Source organism: Sapajus apella, unplaced genomic scaffold (assembly GCF_009761245.1).
Source record: "Sapajus apella isolate SASKATOON/1434 unplaced genomic scaffold, GSC_monkey_1.0 scaffold2, whole genome shotgun sequence".
NCBI classification, from domain to species: Eukaryota; Metazoa; Chordata; class Mammalia; order Primates; family Cebidae; genus Sapajus; species Sapajus apella.
In genome coordinates, this window is record NW_022436942.1 from 52,058,102 (window position 1) to 52,080,083 (window position 21,982).

A 21,982-nucleotide genomic window follows, 5' to 3' on the forward strand; every position below is an offset into this window, starting at 1 on the left:
GGTTTGATCATGACTCACTGCAACCTCTGCCTCCCATGTTCAGGTGATTTTCCTACATCAGCCTCCTGAGTAGCTGGGACTACAGGCGCATGCCACCGTGCCTGGCTCATTTTTGTATTTTTAGTACAGTTGGGGTTTTGACATGTTAGCCAGGCTGGTCTCAAACTCCTGACCTCAGATAATCTGCCCACCTGGGCCTCCCAAAGTGCTGGAATTACAGGCATGACGTACCGCAGTCAGCCTTTTATTTTTATTTTTGAGACAGGATCTCACTTTGTCACCCAGGCTGGAATGCATTGGTGCAATCTCAGCTCACTGCAGCCTCAACTTCCAAGGTTAAAGTAGTCCTTCTACCTCAGTCCCCCAAGTAACTGGGACTAAAGGCATGTGCCACCATATCCGGCTAATTCTGTATTTTTCGTAGAGACGGGGTTTTGCCATGTTGCGCAGGTCTTAAACCCCTGAGCTCAAGCAATCTGCCTCCCTTGGCCTCCCAACGTGCAAAGATTACAGATGTGAGCCATCATGGTTGGCTTTTTATTTTTATTTTGGAGACAGGGTCTCACTTTGTTGCCCAGACTGGAGTGCAATGGCACTATGTCAGCTCACTGCAGCCTCAACCTCCCGGATTCAAGCCATCCTGCTTCAGCACCCCCCTCCCCGCCTCCGCTAGTACCTGGGACTACAGGTATGTGCCACCACACCTGATTAATTTTTCATATTTTTGTAGAGACAGGATTTCGCCATGTTGCCCAGGTTGGCCCCAAACTCCTGAGCTCAAGTGATCCTCCTGCCTTGACGTCCCAAAGTGTAGGGATTACAGGTGTGAGCTATGGTGCCTGGCCTTGACACTAGTTTTTTTTTTTTTTTTTTTTTAAGACATGGGGTTTCTCCATGTTTCAGGCTGGAGATCACTTCTGACCTCAGGTGATCTGCCTGCCTCGGCCTCCCAAAGTGCTGGAATTACAGGCGTGAGCCACGGTGCCCATCCGACACTAGTGTTAATTGTACATCTAGTGAGTACTATGATAGTGATGAAATTGGAGTAGATAACGTTTTTTAACCTGGAAAGATTGAGTCACATCAGTGTTTTGCATTATATAAAACTATCTTTTCATGAAGAAATCATTTGACAGATTAAATGTTCATTGTAGCCATGTTATGGTATTCAGTCTTGAAACCATGGTGAAACAATCTAATGCCTATTCTTTGTTAGCTACAAATGTATTTTGTTGTGGTATTTAAGCTGACATATTCTATGGGATGGTCTTCAGTTGTCTCCTATGTTATGGGTACCAGGTTTGCCAATCCAGTGATGTAGTATCTTCTCTTTAGCAATTTGTGGTTAATTAATTTTAGCCTTTATTTTTTTTTTTTTTTTGAGACGGAGTCTTGTTCTGTTGTCCAGGCTAGAGTGCAATGGTGTGATCTTGGCTCACTGCAGCCTGCGCCTCCTGGGTTCAAGCAGTCCTCCTGCCTCGGACTCCTGAGTAGCTGGGACTACACATGTGCACTACCACACCTGGCTATTTGTATTTTTAGTAGAGATGGGGTTTCACCAAGCTGGTCTTGAACTCCTGACCTCAAGCAATCTGCCCACCTTGCCCTTACAAAGTGCTGGGATTACAGGCCTGAGCCACCACGCCAGGCCCAGAATGATTATTCTTAAAGCTAAAATTAGACAGGGCACTAATTTTAGCTTTAAGCTCGAGTGCCCACTGCACTCCACCCTGGGTGACATAGCGAGACTCCATCTCAAAAAATAAATAAATAAATAAAAAAGAATAATCATTTTGCCTTGCATACAGGATAACTTTATTCTAAAACATTCTTTTTTAGTAAAGTAGAGCTTGCCCTGACTTCTGATGGCAGGACAATAGTATGCTACCACCCTTCTGTGGACATTCCATATGAACACACAAAAGTATGTATGAGAAACTTTCTTGTAGTTTTTAATTTGCTGTTAGAAATGTTTATACTTTTTTATAGTATCCAAAGAGAAGCGAGTTGTCTGATTTTCTTTGGTTTAGATTTACTTTTGGCTTTTTGATTTTACTATTTTGATTTTTCTCTTACTTATTTTTCATCTGCTTTCTTTACAGTCTTTTTTCCAGAATACAAAATGAACCATTTAAATACAATTATGGCATCAGTTTTCTGGTCTAAAAAATTTGGTAGATTTTTGGTTAAGGATTAAATACATCTAGTATAAAATTATAAAATGCATTGTCCCATACTACCTCATATTATAATCTAGACAATTGTGAAAAAGTTGTATTTTAGAGTGTCGTTTTGTAACTTTTTTACTGTTGATGGTTCTGAAAATCTTTTTAAGGTTTGTTGAATTTCTTTTTATTTATTTATTTATTTATTTTTAATGGGCCAACAAGAGGGTATATAGTCTGAATGGCATAGGTAGGTTTCTTTTCCCTTTTTTTTTTTTCTTTTTTTTCCCCCGAGTCGGAGTCTTGCTCCATCACCCAGGCTGGAGTACAGTGGCGTGATCTCAGCTCACTGCATCCTCCGCCTTCCAGGTTCAAGCAGTTCTTCTGCCTCACACTCCCCAAGTAGCTGGGATTACAGGCGCCTACCACCACACCCGGCTAATATTTGTGTTTTTAGTACGGACGGTGTTTCATCATATTGGCCGAGCTGGTTTCAAACTCCTGACCTTGTGATCCACCTACCTTAACCTCCTAAAGTGCTCAGACAGGTGTAAGCCATCGCACCCCACCCCCTATTGTTTTTTTAAGCCAAGTACTAGATAGAAGAGGATTTTGTATTGTTTTTAATATAATTTATTTTTAGTTTGACCCAAGTCTTTTTATTTTTTTATATTTGAAATGCTTTCTCCTATTTCTTTAAGCCTCCTTCTACTAGGAAATGTTTGATTTGCTCTATTTTTTTTTTCTTTTTTTTGAGACAGGGTCTCACTCTATCGCCCAGGCAGGAGTGCGGTGGCACGATCAGGTTCACTGCAACCTCCGTCTACCCCCTGGGATCAAGCGATTCTCCTGCCTCAGCCTCCTGAGTAGGTAGAACTATAGGCATCTGCCACCACGGCTGGCTGATTTTTGGATTTTTAGTAGAGACAAGGTTTCACCATGTTGCCCAGGCTGGTCTCGAACTCCTGTGCTTGGGTGATCTGCCCGCCTCAGCCTCCCAAAGTGCTGGGATTACAGCGGTGAACCACCGCACTTGGCATTGATTTGCTTTTTGAGGAGGAAATAATAATTAGATGGTTTAAGTCATCACAGTGCTGGTTGATTTGACAAATAATTTCTGTATTCCTTTTTAAACTCACCATTTTGTCTCCCACCTTTGTTAGGAAACAAAACCAGGTATCATAGGCACTAATCAAGTGCCTCGTTTGTTTCATTTATTTGGGCAATGTTAGGAAAAATAGGCCTACATCACTGAGTTTTGACCTGTAAACCCTCCAGGTCACACTATGTTTTGCCTTTATCCATTGTTATTTTGTTGCGTATATTCAGTTTATTTAATCTGTTTTAGCAGTTATACTAGGAATGCCAGGTCATTTTTCAGCATCCAGACTCATCCTTATATGGCTCTTTATATCTCTGAATCTGACCCTCCTCAACTCTCAAAACTTTTCCATAGCACTTGTAGAACTTATCACCCTTGGCAAAATCTCTTACAAGCTTAACCTATTCCAGAATGTTGCCTTCACCTTCTGACTCTAATAAAAACCTGGCTGTACCCTGGAGACATTACTTCCCCAGCCGTCCCTTTAAGTAGATGCTGTTTTCTCTCCCATACCCTTTTACCACTGGGCCTAAAGATAACCCTGTAGCTCCTCATTGTCAATCTAGATCATTTCTCTTTCTTCCTAACAATTTCTAGCTCTGTAGCTTATATCATCAAACTACATCATTTACTATCTTTCTTTATTGTTGTCACCTACCAACTGCCAGGTTATTTCTCCTCCCTCACCACTGTGCACTTCCTTGACTATTGTAAGCTTGCTGTCACACTTTCTCCAATGCTGTTTTATGCTCATTCTTCATTACTTTAGTATCCATGTAGATGATCTAATACTGTGGTGTCTCACTTCATGATCTTCTCTCCCTACCTCAGCCACCCACTTCCATGGGTGGATTCCCTGTGATTCCCTAGAGATATTCTAATTACCAATAATTGCTACTGCTCTTTCCCAATTTGAATTTTAATAATTCCAATAGTTTACTACCAGTCCCTCTTGGGTCTCCTAGCTCCAAGAATTATTCATTCCTTCTTTGTAACCTGCATCCCTTGATCCATCCACTTGTTCACAGTCCCTCATGTATCTCCCACATTCTCACTCTCTCCTTACCCAGCACAGATTCATACCATGGTTTTTATCATCATTCCTCTGCATACATGCCCACCTCCCCTGCATCCTCTTTCTTTGTTGTGTTTCCTTTGTTTTGACAATTGTCTTCTCTCCCACATCATCAATATTCCTCTCTCTAGGTAATCACTCCTACCAGTTTTCAAGTAGTCATTCCACTGCCACCATACTGACCACAACCAACTGTTCTTCAACTATATTAGGCAAGCTCCTCCCTCAGAGATTTTTTTTTTGAGACAGAATCTTTCTTCTCTCTCAGTTGCCAGGCTGGAGTGCAGTGGCGTGATCTCAGCTCATTGCAACCTCCATCTTCCAGGTTTAAGTGATTCTCCTGCCTCAGCCTCCTGAGTAGCTGGGACTACAGGCGCATGCCACCACCCCCAGCTAATTTTTGTATGATGGGGTTTCATCATGTTGGCCAGGATGGTCTCGATCTCCTGACCTCACCATGATCTGCCCACCTCGACCTCCCAAAGTGCTGGGATTACTGGCCTGAGCCACCACGCCCAGCCCAGAGCTTTTGTATTTCCTGCTTCCTTTGCCTGGAATGTCTTTACCTCATAGTTTACTCCTTATCCTTAAGGTCATTTTCCTTATTTGTTACCTTGTGTGACCTTCCTCGGCTACTGTATTTAAAGTTGTACCTATGCTCCTGCACTTCTTGTTCTTTGATTTATTTTTCTCAGTAGCATTTATCATTTCTAGCATACTGGATGTTTTCTGGCTATCACCCACCACTAAAATGTAAGCTCCATGAGGATGGGGCCTTGTGTGTTTTTTCCCCTGCCCTGTCTTCAGCACCTGGAATAACACTTTGAACTTGGTAGGTGTACAATAAATATTTTTCTATTAAATGAATAAAGTTGTTTCTCCCTCTTCATTCTTAAGGGCTTTTTTCGTTTAGGGCTAAGAGATATTCACATGAGACAGCATGGACTTTTTTGTTTGTTTGTCAAGCAATAAATTGTAGATTAAGTTGCAAAGTGAGAAACATTCTTGAACATGTTGTTAAAGTAAGATAGGTTCCTTTGCAGAAGCACAGTGGCGAGTCTCAGCTACTTGGGAGAGTGAGGCAGGAGGATTGCTTGAGTCTAGAAGTTCTGGGCTGTAGGTGTTAAACGCCTGCATTCACTGAAGGGAAACAGGTAACAACTCAGAATAAATGACTGCGTAGAAATAATGGTGCTATATGCCGATTGGGAGCCCACACTAAATTGAGCATCAATACGGTGACCTCCCAGGAGCGGGTACCACCAGATTTCCTAAGCAAGGGTGAACTGGCACAGGTCAGAAACGGAGCAGGTCAAAACTTCTGAGCTGATTGGTAGTGGGATTTTACCTGTGAATAGACATTACACTCCAGCCTGGGCAACATGGTAAGACCTCATTTCTTAAAGAAAAGAAAAGAAATGTTTTTTTGAATCCAGAATTACAAGTCTCATGTAGATCATATATAACAGTACACAAATATTCTCAAACATGACTTAAAATTCAGACTTGATTTTCTTCTTTTCTCAAGAGGTAGGGCTGCAAATCCAGTGGACCTGATGGTTCTTTGAGCCATAGAAAGATCCTTTGGTCATCTGTTGAAATATTAACTGAGATTGGCTTTAAGAAAGTTAAGATGATTGCATTTTGGATTTTCTGGTGATTGACTCATTGAATCTAAAACATGTTGCTTATTTTTCCTAGATACAAATGAAAAGATTCTTTTTTCCCACTGCTGCCAGATATACATTTTGTTAAAATATTAATATTCTGAAAATGTTTTTCTGGAACTTAAGATTTCTAGTTAGAGGAAATAAAGGTATAACCTCTTTATTATTTGTTCTTGTGTATGTTCCTTATGATGTTTGTTATCCCGCATAGGAAACATTCTGCTTTTTTAAAAATTAAATTTAATATTTATTTATTTATTTATTTTTATTTATTTATTTTTTTAAGATGGAGTTTTGCTCTTATTGCCCGGGCTGGAGTGTAGTGGCGCGATCACAGCTCATTGCAGCCTCGACCCCCTGGGCTCAAGCTGTCCTCCCACTTTAGCCTCCTGGGTAGCTGAGACTTCAGGCACACACCACCACGTCCAGCTAATTTTTAAAATTTTTGTATAGTTAGGGTCAGGTTGCCCAGGTTGATCTCGAGCTCCTGATCTCAAGCAGTCCTCTCACCTTGACCTTCCAAAGTGCTGGGTTTACTGGCATGAGCCACTATACCTTGCCCAATCTGTTTTTTTGTTTGTTTTGAGACAGAGTCTCGCTCTGTCAACCAGGCTAGAGTGCAGGGGTGTGATCTTGTTTGCAACCTCCATCCCCCGGGTTCAGGCGATTCTCATGCCTTAGCTACCCAAATACCTGGGATTATAGGCACTCGTGACCATGCCTAGCTATTTTTTGTATTTGCAGTGGAGACGGGTTTTGCCATGTTGGCCAGTCTGGTCTCTAACTCCTGGCCTCAAGTGATCTGCCTGCCTCGGCCACCCAAGGTGCTGGGATTGCAAGCATGAGTCAGCACACCCGGCCCTGTTCTGGTCTTTGTGACAAGGCTCTGACTTGGCTCCCTTTCTGCTTTTCACTGATACCTTTGTTACCTTTGCATTTCTGTAGTACAGTCATGCATTGCTTACCGATGGGGATATGTTCTGAGAACTGCATCGTTGGCAATTTCATTGTTATGTGAACATCATAGAGTGTGTAGCCTACACACCCAGACTTTATGGTATAGCCTATTGCTCCCAGGCTACAAATGTATAAAACATATTACTGTAGTGAATACTTTAGGCAGTTGTAACACATTGGTAAATATTTATGTATCTAAACTTTTAAACATGGAAAAGGTACAGTAAAAATGTGGTATAAAAGGTAACATATAAATAGGGCACTTACCATAAATAAGGCACTTACCATAAATGGAGCTTACAGGACTGGAAGTTGCCCTGGGTGAGTCAGTGAGTTTGTGGTGAGTGAATGTGAAGGTCTAGGACATTACTGTACACTACTGTATACTTTATAAACAAACACTGTATACTTAGGCTACACTCAGTTTTTTTTTTTTGAGATAGAGTTTCGCTCTTGTTGCTCAGGCTGGAGTGCAATGGCACAATCTATATAAAAATACATGCTATAATATTTAATACAGTGGTAGAATGTAGTTGTCACTAATAGTGTATGAATGTAAAGAAAACATCTATGTTTGAATTGTTTCTTATCTAGTTGTAAATTCAGATTTTGATCCTATTATAATACATAGATATTGTTATTTTAAAGCAAGGCAGTGTTACTATCTTGTTACATATTATTGAATATGTTACTTTCATTATGATAGCTTTATGTAGTATTGAATGTTACAATCTTTGTTACATACCTTAATATCATTTAATATTTAAAATATAGGTAACTTGACCCTCCAAGATAGTGATTCCTTTTGTTTTCCATTTTGTTTTGTTTTAAGACAGGGTCTCACTCTGTTGCCCAGGTTGGAGTGTACTGTGCAGTCATGCCTCACTGTAGCCTTGCACTCCTGGGCTCAAGGGATCATCCTGCCTCAGACCCCAAGTAGCTGGGACTGCAGCCATGCACTACCATGCCCAGTTAATTCATTTTTTGTTTTTAAACTTTTTGTAGACATTAGGTCTCACTATGTTGCCCAGGCTGGTCTCAAACTCCTAGTATGAAGTGGTCCTCCCACCTCAGCCTCCGAAAGTGCTGCAATTACAAATGTGAGCCAATATGGCTGGCCATGACAGTGATTCTTAAAGTCTCTAGTGAACCACTATTACTGACAGAATATGTTGTATATCATTCATGTGTGTTGAGGAAATGAGATTTTTAGTAATTATCAACTTTGGGGAAAAGCTTTTTAAATTACAACAAAGCACTATTTGGTGGCAATTTAGTCACCTGAAATGAAAATGTTGAAAATTTTCTGCTTCCATTGGACGTAAGAAATGTCACTTTCAATGAAAAGTTTTTCATTGTTTTTCACCTTTATGATATATAAAGTAGATGGTAAACTTTTAAGTTAAACAATAGGCATAATTTATACCTTTGAGAAACAGAAACTAAAGTAATAAGTACTTTATTATTGGGGAAAATAAGAAAGTTAAAAAAGACCTTCATTTAAAAGAAATTATTTTTTAGTAGAGACAAGGTCTAGCTATGTTGCCCAGGCTGATCTTGAACTCTTGAACTGAAGTGACCTCCCACCTTGGCCTCCCAAAGTGTTGGGAACACAGGCATGTGCAACCACACCAGCCTGCCTGCCTTTCTTTTCTTTCCTTCTTTCCCCCTCCCCTCCCCTTCCCTTTTCTTCCCTTTTCTTTCTTTATTTTTTTTGAGACAGGGTCTCATTCTGTCACCTAGGCTGGAGTACAGTAGTGTGATCACAGGTAGATTCAACCTCCTGGTCCCAAGTGATCCTACTACTTCAGCGTCTTGAGTAGCCGGGACTATGGATGCATGCCATCAGGCCTAGATAATTAATTTTTTTTTTTTTTTTGTCTTACCATTTTGCCCAGGCTGATCTTGTGCTTTCGAACTCCTGGGCTCAAGCGATTCTCCTGCCTCGGTTTCCCAAAGTGCTGGAATTACGGGCGTGAGCCACTCACTGCATCTGGCTTAAATAAGAACTTTATTGTTAGAAAAGAAACCTAAAATTTGGTGTGAGAAGAAAATATTTCTGACTAATGAATAATGCCATTAAATGAAACTTTGTTTTGGTAACTTATTTGCCCACCCTAAAGTACTATAGTGAGTTACTGAGTATTGTAATTGTTTTATTGTAATCTCAAACAAATGCTGGCTAACATTCCTACGTCTTCATGCTGTTTGTTACTGATTATTTTGTAGCCTATCCCTCGGCCAGATCCTGTGCATAATAATGAAGAAACACATGATCAAATCCTGAAAACGAGATTGGAAGAAAAAGCTGAACCCCTTGAGCAAGGACCTATGGTAGAACAACTTAGCAAAATGTTCTTTACTACTAAGCACCGCTGGTATCCTTATGGACGGTAAGTTTTCTTTTCTTTTCTTCAATTCCTACTAGACACACTAAAGGAATACATAGATTTTCTTCTATAAACAAACTTCTGAAGTGATATTTTGCATGAGGAAATGAACCCCAAGTATAATCACCTACTATTTTTTACTTTTTTCTTTTCTGAGACAGGGTCTCACTCTGTCACCCAGGCTGGAGTGCAGTGGCACAATTTCAGCTCACTGTAGCCTCAACCTCTGGGGCTCAATTGATCCTCCTCCCTTTTTTTTTCTTTTTTTTTTTTTGGTACAAACATCCCAGCAACGGCAGATGGCAGGCCATTGCCGAGGGCATAGGTTCTTTATTGGAGAGGGTATATGGGCAGGGGATGAGGAAGGTTCCCCCATTCCAGGAAGATGGGAAGAGTCCTGGCTGCCCCTGACAGTGGGATTTGCAAGGGGCTCTACCCAGGCCACAATCCAAATGGGAAGACACCAGTCAGTCCCAAAGTCATGCGAGCACAACACAAGCCTGGCTGTAGGTCCAGGAACCTTAGCCTTCCGAGTAGCTAGGACTACAGGTGTGTGCTAACACACCCGTCTAATTTTGTTCATTCTTTTTTTTTTTTTTTTGTAGAAGTAAGGTTTCACTCAGTGTGTTGCCCAGGCTGGTCTTAAACTCCTAGACTCAAGTGATCCTCCTGCCTCAGCTGGGATTATAAGCATGAGCCACTGCCACTGTACTTTTAAATTTACATATAATTTAACTAAAATGAAATAGTATGTCTTTTTTTTCCTTCATTTTAATGGGGGAATTTAACCAGAGCTTTCAGTAAATTTGTAAGAGTTCTTGAAATTTTTTCCATTCCATGATGTAGTCTTTAATGTGTTATTTTTGTTCATCTTCCTGTTAAGTAATTGATTGTGTCTTTAGCCCTTTATCAATTTCTTTATCAGATTTTGGGTTATTGCAAAAAACATTGGGGAACAGCGAAATACTGGTCAGTGTATGTTGTTCTCAGTTCCCTTAGAAACTATCATTGCTCTGTTGTTCGCAAATACATTTTCCATTGATTCTTACCTGCTATTTCACTCTGGCATTAATTTGATTTTTATTTGTTTTTGTTTTTGAGATAGAGTCTCACTCAGATACCAGGCTGGAGTACAGTAGCTTGATCTCGGCTCACTGCAACCTCTGCCTCCTGGCTTCAAGTGATTCTCCTGCCTCAGCCTCTCAAGTAGCTAAGACTGCAGGCACACACCACCATGCCTGGCTACTTTTTTTGTTGTTGTTGTTGCTTGTTTTGAGATGGAGTCTTACACTGTTGCCTGGGCTGGAGTGCAGTGGCACGATCTTGGCTCACTGCAGCCTCCGCCTCGCAGATTCCAGCGATTCTCCTGCCTCAGCCTCCTGAATAGCTGAGACTACAGGTGCCTGACACCACGCCTGGCTAATTTTTTGTATTTTTAGTAGAGACAGGATTTTGTTATGTTGGCCAGGCTGGTCTCAAACACCTGACCTCATGATCCACCCATCTTGGCCTCCCAAAGTGTTGGGGATTACAGGCGTGAGCCACTGCACCCGGCCCTGTTTTTGTATTTTTGTTAAAGAGACAGGGTTTCTCCATGTTGGCCAGGATGGTCTGGATTTCCGTACCTTGTGATCCGCCCACCTCAGCCTCCCAAAGTGCTGGTATTACAGGAGTGAGCCACCACGTCCAGCTGATTTTTTTTCTTTTATATCTGTCTCCTTTCATACTAAACTATAAGATGTTTTCGTTGTTTATATTTTTCTCTTTGAGAAGGGGGTTCTCACTATGTTACCCAGGCTGATCTTGAACCCCTGGGCTCAAGCAATCCTCCTTCCTCAGCCTCCTGAGTAGCTGGGATTACAGGCACACTCCTCCACATCCAGCTTGTTTAAGCTTTGTTCTTACTTGTTTAACTCAGTAACCAGCACTGGGCTGGCATATTTATGGCAGGGTACATTTACAAAATTAATGAATATACATTCATCGAGCTGCTGTAAGTGTTGGTTAATCCAAAACATAATCCCTGTTTACAAATTGTTTATAGTCAAGGAGGGAAGATAGTGGAGTAGATAAACAGTTAAATAAAGTGTGATTGACCCTTTAAGGAGCATTAGGAATCAACCCATAGAGAATGAAGGGAAAACTTCACAGGCAGAAGAAAAAGCATTTTTAGATGAAGTATGTGGGGGAAATTACTAGTAGGTCAGATTTTGGCACCCAGAATATTAATTTATTATAACAAAACATAGCCCATGGTTTCCTATCTTAAGAAGCCCCTTTCTTAATAATCTCTATAATGAAAGTGATATTTTTATATCATTTTCCCAAGAAAATATTGATTTTTTTTTTTTTTTTTTACCAACATGGTCTTTCAATTCTTCCTTCTCTTTTTTATCTCCTCCTTTGAGTTTTCCTTCTTATTTATTTGTTTTTGAGACAGAGTCTTACTCTGTTACCCAGGCTGGAATACAGTGGTATGATCTTGGCTCACTGCCTCCCCATCCTGGGTGCAAGTGATTCTCCTGCCTCAGCCTCTGGAGTAGCTTGGATTAAAATTAGCCAGGTATGATGGCACATGCTACTTAGCCCCTGAGTAGCATGTGCTACCATACCTGGCTATTTTTTTGTATTTTTGGTAGAGATGGGGTTTCATAATGTTGGCCAGTCTGGTCTTGATTGAACTCCTGACCTCAGGTGATTTGCCCACCTTGGCCTCCCAAAGTGCTGGGATTACAGGTGTGAGCCACCACTCCCAGCCTTCCTTCTTATTTAATACCCACTTTGTTTATGCATGCTATCTGGATTTTTCACTGTATTTTTAATTGTAAGGTTAGGATATGGGCATATAAGCTAGGAAACCATCTTATAGCCCTGTGTCTTAAATCATTAAATTTCATTAGTGGCTTAAATCATTAAATTTCATTATATTCTGATAATTCTTTTTATGATTCTTAATATCTCTCATGTTTATTTTTGATTTGTGTCATGTTATCCAGGTATTTTTTGAACTTCTTCTGTAATGGCTTTCAGTAATTGTTTCTTTCCTGCATGTTCCATATTGCTACAGTCTGTTGTAATCATTCATAATCAATTCATCACTCTAAAGGTGTATAACTTCATGGAGACAAGACTGAAGACAGGGAGACTAATTAGGAGTCTTAAAACTGAGCATATTATTTTTGGACATTAGTGTTTAGTACCCTACCTATGTTTCATCTTATTTACTTAATCTTACTGCTAATCAGCTTTTGACTGCTAGTTAATCTCCTGGTATGTTTTTCCCGTTGAAATTACTAGGCACTTTTGATTGTAAATTGACTTTAATTAGGTGGAATTGATTGTCCTAATAGCTATCCTAATAAAGAGCTTGGCAGAACAACCCCAGAGACTAGTTTATGTATATAAAGAGAAATTTTATCTATAGACATTGTCCTTGTAGGTGTGTCATTTTGCTGAATTTTAAATAAGCCTATGTATAATCACTTATTCAACACATCTTTATTTGATATCTGCATATATATTTTAGATTAATGTCAGTCATTTTCAAATGTTGGTTTCTGGAATCTGTCTATCTCTGACCATTATTTTCTTTTTTTTTTTTTTTTTTATCTATCTCTCCATCCATTCATTCATTCATTCTTGGCTTGTTTTCCCTAGTCAGACCATTTCTTTTTAAACCTCAGTGAATATATAGAAGAATGATTTACTAAATATTTCACAGTTCTTAAGTCACAGCAGTCAAAAGAATGGGACTCATTATGAATTTAATAGCTGGGGCTATATAACCTCTTTTTAAAGATTTTATTGAAAGACATAAAACACACACATTTTATTTTATTTTTATTTTTATTTTTTTGAGACGCAGTTTGGGTCTTTGCCCAGGCTGGAATGCAATGATGCAATCTTGGGTCACTGAAACCTCCACCTCCCAGGTTCAAGTGATTCTCATGCCTCGACCTCCCAAGTAGCTGGGACTACAGGCGCACACCACCACACCTGGCTAATTTTTGTTATTTTTAGTAGAGATGGGGTTTCACTATGATGGCCAGGCTGGTCTTGGACTCTTGACCTCAAGTGATCTACTTACCTCAGCCTCCCAAAGTGCTGGGATTATAGGCTTGAGCCACTGTGCCTGGCCAAAACACACATTTAAAGAAAAGCATTTTTAAACTATGCAGAAGTATTTAAAATAGAAAATAGAAATGTTCTCTATTTCTATGTTCTCCGTAAGGAATTGGGTATAATATGAGGTAGGGCTATTCATAGAGGTAGAGGCTAACCTACCTACCTGAGTGTTGAACATCTTTTCATGTGCTTATTGGCCATTCATATGTTGAGTTTTGGTTTTTGTTTGTTTTCAGTTAAGTATCTGTAGAAATATTTTGCCTATTTTTAAAAAGCAAATTGGTTGTCTTATTAAGATATAAAAAAGATAAAAGTGCTATATGAGCTATATACTTTGAAAATATTTTTCTATCTAAGCTTGCCTTTTCACTATGTATATATGTATATACATATTCATTTTTGAGACTGAGTCTGGCTCTGTCACTCAGGCTGGAGTGCAGTGGTATGATCTTGGCTCACTGCAACCTCCTCCTCCTGGATTCGAGTGATTCTCCTGCCTCAGCCTCCTGAGTAGCTGGGATTACAGGTGTGTACCACAATGCCCAGCTAATATTTGTATTTTTCTTTTTTTTTAAAGATGGGGTTTCACCATGATGGCTAGGCTGATCTTGTGCTCCTGACCTCAAGTGATCCACCCACCTCAGCCTCCCAGTGCTAGGATTACAGGTGTCAGCCACCACACCCGGCTTTTTTTTTTTCTTTTTTAATATTTGTATTTTTTGTAGAGACAGGGTTTCACCATGTTGGCCAGGCTGGTCTCGAGCTCCTGACCTCAGGTGATCCGCCCTCCTGGGCCTCTCACAGTGCTGGGATTACAGATGTGACCCTTTCCACTTTTTAAATAGTGTCTTTTAAAGAGCAAAAGTTTTAAAATTTTGATAAAGTTTAACTTGTAAATTTTTCCTTTTGTGATTCAGGCATTTTGTGTTCTACATTTTCTTTGAGAAGTTTTTTGGTTTTTTTCAGACAGGGTCTTACTTTCTCACACAGGCTGGAGTGCAGTGATACAATTACCGCTCACTGCAGCTCTACCTTCCAGGCTCAGGTGATTTTCCCACTTCTGCCTCCGTAGTAGCTAAGACTATAGGCACATGCTGCCATGCCTGGCTAATTTTTGTGTATTTCTTGTAGAGATGGTGTTTTGCCACACTGCTCAGGTCTTGAACTCCTGGTCTCAAGTAATCTGCCTGCCTCCACCTCTCAAAGTGTTGGGATTACAGGCATAAGCCACCATGCCTGGCCTCTAGAATTTTTATAATTTAAAAACTCTGATACTTAAAAATGCCAACATTTAGGTCTGTAACCTACTTTGAGTTGATTTTTATATATGGTGTGAGGCATAGATTGAGATTTATTTTGCATTTGCAAATACAGTTGTTTCAACACTACTAGTTGAAAATATTATCCTTTTTTCATTGAATTGATCTAGAACCTCTGTTGAAAATCAATTGACCATGTATGTGTATCCTTGGACCCCACTTTTTTTTTCCATTAATATATGTTTCAATCTTTATAGTACCTCACTGTTTTGGCTACGCTCGCTTTAAATAAGCCTTAAAGTCAGGTAGAGTAAATCCTCTAACTTTGTTGTTTTTTTCAGAGTTATCTTTTGCATTTTCATATACATTTTAGAATCAGCTCATTGATTTCTATAAAAATTCTACTGGGATTTTGAAAGGAATTGTATTTAGTTTATAAATCAGTTTTAGGATAATTTTTTTTTTTTTTAACAAAATTGAATCTTTCACCCTTGAAAATGGTACATTTAACTATTTTATAGTTTATCGTATATGAACATTGTATGTTTTTTGTTGAATTTATCACAAATATTTTATATTTTTATGCTATTGTAAATAGCATAAAAATTGTTGGGTTCAATTTGCTAAGCTTTAGTGTATAATTTTTACACTAATATCTGAGTTTTAATTAATTATTATTATTTTTTTTGAGATCGAGTCTTGCTCTGTTGTCCAGGCTAGAGTGCAGTGGCACAATCTCGGCTCACTGCAACCTTTGCCTCCTGGGTTCAAGCAATTCTGCCTCAGTCTCCTGAGTAGCTGGGATTACAGGTGCCTGCCACCATGCCCAGCTAATAATTGTAATTTCTTTTTTTTTAGTAAGAGACAGGGTTTCACCATCTTGGCCAGGCTAGTCTTGAACTCCTGACCTTGTGATCCACCTGCCTCAGCCTCCCAAAGTGCTGGGATTATAGATGTGAGCCACCCCACGTGGCCTAATTTTTATTTTTAAAAACAGGGACAGAGTTTTGCTATGTTGCCCAGACTGGTCTCAAACTCCTGGCCTCAGGTGATCCTCCTGCCTCGTCCTCCCAAAGTGGTGGAATTACAGGTGTAGCCACCATGCCCGGCGATGGTATTGGGTTTTCAATTTTAATTTTTAATTTTTTTATTTGTATATAGAAATGCAGTTGATTTTTGTTTCTCGACCTTTTATACTGTGACCTTTAGACAGTTCTAGTAACTTTTTTATATATTAGGTTTCTCAAAATAGATGGATCATAGCACCTATGAATAAAAACAAGTTTACGTCTTTTATAGTCTATATGGTTGTTTTTCTTAGTCTTTTAATATGGTGAACTATATTTCATGATTTTAAATGTTAAACCAACCTTTCACTTCTGGACTAAACTCTACTTAATCATGATGTGTTGTTCTTTTTATGTATTGTTGGGTTCAATTTGCTAAGCTTTAGTGTACAATTTTTACCTTTTTGTTTATTAGGGATATTGGTCTGTAGTTCTGTAATATCTGTCAGTTTTTGGTATCACGGATAATGCTTGCATCATGGAATGGGTTTAGTAGTATTCTCTTCAGTTCTCTGGAAGGATATATATATATGGAGTAGTATTCTTTCTTTTTAAAAAAAAAAATTTGGAATCTTTCCTGAGTCATAGTTATTTCTTTCTCAAATGTTTGGGAGAATTCACCAATGAAGGCATCAGGTTCTGGAGTTTTCTCTGTGGAAAAGTTTTTATTTACACATTTGATTACTAGACATGTAGGACTCTATGGTTGTTCTGTTTTCTATTTCATTGATTTTTACTCATTGTTATTTCCTTCCTTCTGCTTATTATGGGTTCAATTTGCCCTTTTTCCAGTTTCTTAAGGCTTATAATTTGGAAACTGTTGGCTTTTTTAATTTAAGCATTTTAATGCTGTAATTTTCCCTCTCAAAAACATACTTTATATGATTTGAGTCTTTTTAAGTTAATTGAGACTTGTTTTATGGCCCAGATTATGGTCTGTCTTGATAAATGTGTCATGTGCATTTAAAAGAAAGTGTTTTTTCTGCCATTGTTGGGTGTGGTGTTTTAAAAATATCCATTAGCTCTAGTGGTTGATAATGTTGTTTTCTTTATCCTTACTCATTTCATATTTATTTAACCAATTATTATGAGAGGAATATTAAAATCTACAACTATAATTTGGACTTTTTGTTTCTCTTTTTTTTGGAAACAGAATCTTACTCTGTTGCCCAGGCTGGAGTACAGGGGCATGATCTCGGTTCACTGTAACCTCCAGCTTCCAGGTTCAAGTGATTCTCATACCTTAGCCTCCCAAGTAGCTCGGATTACAGGTGTGTGCCATCACACCCTGCTAATTTTTGTTATTTGTAGTAGAATCAGGGTTTCACATGTTGGCCAGGCTGGTCTTGAACTGGCCACAAGTGACCCACCCACCTTGGCCTCCCAAAATTCTGGGATTACAGATGTGAGCCACCGTGCCTAGCCCCAGTCTTCTTTTGATTAATGTTTGCATGAAATATGTTTTTCTATTCTTTTACTTTTTTTTGGCTGTAGCTGTTTTTAATAGATGCTGTCTTAGATTTTGTTTCCTAGAAGTTCCTAAGATAAGAATTTGTTTTTTGTTTTATTTCAATTTTTAGATTCAGGAAGTACACAAAGGGTATATTGTGTGATGCTGAGGTTTGGAGTATGATTGAACCCATCACCCAGACAGTGAACATAGTGTCCAATAGCTAATTCTTCAGCCTTCTCCCACCTCTTCCCCTCCTGCCTATTCCAGTGTTTTTTGTTTTCCATCTTTATGTCCATGTGTACCCAGTTTTTGGCTCCCACTTGTAAGTGAGAACATGTGGTATTTGGTTTTCTGTTTCTGCATCAATTGGCTTAGGATAATGGCTTCAAGCTGCATATGTGCTGCTGTAAAGGATGTGATTTTGTTCTTTTTTATTTCTGTATAGTATTCTATGGTGTATATGCACCACGGTGGGACAATTTCTATTCCTTTGGGTATTTACCTTGTAACGGAATTGCTGGGTCGAATGGCAGTTCTGTTTTTAGTTCTTTTAGAAATTTCCAAATTGCTTTCCACAGTGGTTGAACTAATTTACATTCCCACCCACAGTATGTAAGCATTCGCTTTTCTTTGCAGCCTTGCCAACATTTGTTATTTTTTTCTGTTTTTAATAATGGCCATTCTGACTAGCGTCAGCTGGTATCACACTGTGATTTTTATTTGCATTTCTCTGATGATTAGTGATGTTGAGCATTTTTTCATGTTTGTTGGCTGCTTGTATGTCTTCTTTTGAGAAGTATCTGTTCATTTCCCTTGCTCACTTTTTAGCGGAGTTATTTGTTTTTACTTGTTGATTTAAGTTTCTTACAGATTCCACATAGTAGACCTTTGTTGGATGTATAGTTTGTGAATATCTTCTATTCTGTAGGTTGTCTGTTTACTCTGTTGATAGTTTCTTTTGCTGTGCAGAAGCTCTTTGTTTTAATTAGGTCCCACTTGTCAAATTTTGTTTTTGCTGTAAACGGTTTTGAGTACTTAGTTATAAATTCTTTTACTAAGGCCAATGTCTATAATGGTATTTCTTTGGATGTGGCTTTTGTTTCTTTCTTTGAAAGAAAAGAAAAATGTAAGCAGAATTATATTTCCTAGGTTTTCTTCTAGGACTTTTGTAGCTTGAGGTCTTATGTTTAAGTCTTTAATCTGTCTTCAGTTATTATATATGGTGGTAGGTCAGGGTTCAGTTTCGTTCTTCTGCATACGGTTAGCCAGTTATCCTATACTATTTGTCAAAGGTCACTTGGTTGTAGGTGTATTGCTTAATTTTGGGGTTTATTATTTTGTTCCATTTGTCTGTGTCTCTCTTTTTTTTTTGAGACAGAATTTTGCTCTTGTCTCCCAGGCTGAAGTGCAATGGTACGGTCTCTGCTCACTGCAACCTCTGCCTCCTGGTTCAAGTGATTTTACTGCCTCAGCCTTCCACGTAACTGGGATTGTAGGCATGTGCCACCACACCTGACTAATTTTGTATTTTTAGTAGAGATGGGGTTTCTCCATGTTGGTCAGGTTGGTCTCAAACTCCCAACCTCAGATGATCCACCTACCTTGGCCTCCCAAAATGTTGGGATTACAGGAGTGAGCCATTGTGCCCGGCCATCTGTTTTTGTGTCACTACCATGCTGTTTCAATTATTGTGGCCTTGTACTATAGTCTGAAGGTAATGTGATGCCTCTGGCTGCTTTTTGCTTAGAATTGCTTTGGCTATTTGGACTCTTATTTGGTTTTATATGAATTTTACAATAGTTTTTTTTCTCTTTTTTTTTGGAGATGGAATTTTGCTCTTGTCACCCAGGTTAGAGTGCAATGGCGTGATCTCAGCTCACTGCAACCTCCACCTCCTGGGTTCAAGCAATTCTCCTGCTTCAGCCTCCTGAGTAGCTGGGATTACAGGTGTGCACCATCATGCCTGGCTATTATTAGTAGAGACAGGGTTTCACCATGTTGGCCAGGCTGGTCTTGAACTCCTGACCTCAGGTGATCCACCCGTCTCAGCCTCCCAGAGTACGGGGATTACAGGTGTGAACCACAGTGCCCAGCCTAGAATAGTTTCTTCTAACTATGTGAAATGATGTTGGTAATCTGACAGGAATAGCATTGAATCTGTAGATGGCTTTGAGCACTATAAACATTTTAACAGTATTGGTTTTTTTAACCCATGAAAATGGAATATTTCTCTATTTGTTTGTGTCATCTGTGATTTCTTTCAGCAGTGCTTTGTAGTTGAGCCTTTCACCTCCTTTGTTGGATGTATTCCTAGGTATTTTACATTTTCTTGTGGTTATGGTAAATGGAATTGGTAGCATTGTTTGTTTTCTTTATCCTTACTCATTTTCTATTTAATCAATTATTATGAGAGGAACGTTGAAATCTGCAACTATAATTGTGGACTTCAGGCTCTCAGCTTGAATATTATTGGTATATAGAAAAGTTACTGATTTTTGTACATTGATTTTGTATCCTGAAACTTTACTGAAGTTGTTTATCAGGTCTAGGAGCCTTTTGGCTGAATCTTTAGGGTTTTCTGGGTGTAGAATCATATTGTCAGTGAAGAGAGATTATTGACTTTTTCTTTTCCTAATTAGATGCCTTAATTTTTTCCTCTTGCTTGATTGCTCTGGCTAGAACTTCCGTGGGACTATGTTGAATAGGAGTGGTGAGAGTGGGCATTCTTATTTCGTTCCAGTTCTTAAAGGAAATGCTCTCAGCTTTTGCTCATTTAGTAGGTTGGCCATTTGTCATAAATGGCTGTTACTATTTTGAAGTATGTTCCTTCAATCCCTAGTTTGTTGAGGATTTTTATCATGAAGCGATGTTGGATTTTATTGAAGGTTTTTTTCCATGTTTATTGAAATCATGTATTTTTTGTTTTTAATTCTGTCTATATGATGAATCACATTTATTTATTTGCATATATTGAGTCAGCCTCAAATCCCAGGCAGAAAGCCTGCTTGATCGTGGTGAATTAATAATTTGACTTGCTGCTAGATTTGGTTTGCTTGTATTTTGTTGAGGATTTTAGCGTTTGTCCACGTTTGTTGGGGATATTGGCCTACAGTTTTTTTTTTGAGACGGAGTTTCACTCTTGTTACCCAGGCTGGAGTGCAATGGCACAATCTCAGCTCACCGCAACCTCCGCGTCCTGGGTTCAGGCAATTCTCCTGCTTCAGCCTCCTGAGTAGCTGGGATTACAGGCATGCGCCACCATGCCCAGCTGATTTTTTGTATTTTTAGTAGAGACGGGGTTTCACCATGTACCTCGTGATCCACCCGCCTCGGCCTCCCAAAGTACTGGAATTACAGACGTGAGCCACCGCGCCCAGCCTGGCCTACAGTTTTATTGTTTTTGTTATGTTTCTGCCAAATTTGGGTATCAGGATGATGTCGTTTTTGTAAAATGAGTTGGGGAGGAGTCCTTCCTCCTCAATTTTTTTTTTTTGTGGGTTAGGGGGAATAGTTTTAGTAGGATTGGTACTGGCTCTTTCTACATCTGGCAGAATTCAGCTGTGAATCCATCTGGTCCAGGCATTTTTTTGGTTGGTAGGTTTTTAAATTACTGATTCTGTTTCAGAACTTATTGTTCTTCTGTTCAGGGTTTCAGTTTCTTCCCGATTTAATCACGGGAGGTTGTATGTTTTCAAGAATGTATCCATTGCCTCTAGATTTTCTAGTTTGTGTGTATGGAAGTGTTTGTAATAATAGTCTCTGAGGAATTGCTTGAACCCAGGAGACCAAGGTTGCAGTGAGCCTAGATCGATGCCATTGCACTCCAGCCTGGGGGACAAGAGCAAAACTCCATTCCCCCAAAAAAATAATAGTCTCTGAGCATCTGTTGTATTTCTGTGGGATTGGTTGTAATGTCACCTTTGTCATCTCTGTATTACTTTCAACCTGCTTATCTTTGTTTTTAAAGTGGATTTCTTTTTTTTTCTATTTTCTTTTTTAAAGTGGATTTCTTATAGGCAGCATATAGTTGGAACTTGCCTTTTTTTTTTTTTTTTTTGACCTAATCTGACATCAGTGCCCCATCTCATTTCAACATAAAGCTATTTAAAATACTTTATCCCTCAGTTTTCAGGACTTTTACTCTTCCTCTGCTGTTTGCTCTTAGCCTGCTTACTTCATTTTATTTTTTTATATTCATTTTGAATATTTACTGTCCCTGTTAGCACAACTACATATAATTATAGTTTATTAGGTATCTGTTAATATTATATTTATATTTTTAGGTGACTTTTTTGGTTAAATCTTCTTCTCTGGATTATTTTCTCTTTGGCAAGGATGTGGCCAGGTCCAGTGGCTCATACCTGTAACCCAAGCACTTTGGGAGTCTGAGGCGGGTGGATGACTTGAGGTCAGGAGTTTGAGACCAGCCTGGCCAACATGGCAAAACCCCATCTCTACTACAAATACAAAAATTAGCTGGGCGTGGTGGTGGACACTTGTAATCCTAGCTACTTTGAAGGCTGAGGCAGGAAAATTGCTTGAACCCAGGAGGTAGAGGCTGCAGTGAGCTGAGGTTGTGCTACGGGACTCCAGCCTGGATGACAGAGCGAGACTCTGTGTCAAAAAAAAAAAAAAAAAAAAAAAAGCATCTCTGTTTTGTAATTTTCCACAAAAATTCTAACACAGTATCCTTAATACAATGTATGGTTACTAATTTAGTGT

At 39.1% G+C, this 21,982-nt stretch overlaps 1 protein-coding gene across 4 annotated transcripts in view; it reads left to right on the forward strand.

Annotated features, from left to right (window-relative positions):
• MRPL42 (mitochondrial ribosomal protein L42) overlaps window positions 1–21,982 on the forward strand; it is a 47,636-nt gene that overhangs the window by 17,994 nt on the left and 7,660 nt on the right. For all 4 annotated transcript variants that reach the window (XM_032297825.1, XM_032297842.1, XM_032297833.1 and 1 more), the window contains 2 exons: window positions 1,840–1,924; window positions 9,196–9,359. In XM_032297825.1, coding sequence (XP_032153716.1) covers window positions 1,840–1,924; window positions 9,196–9,359 — 249 coding nt within the window. The remainder of the gene's footprint in view (window positions 1–1,839; window positions 1,925–9,195; window positions 9,360–21,982) is intronic.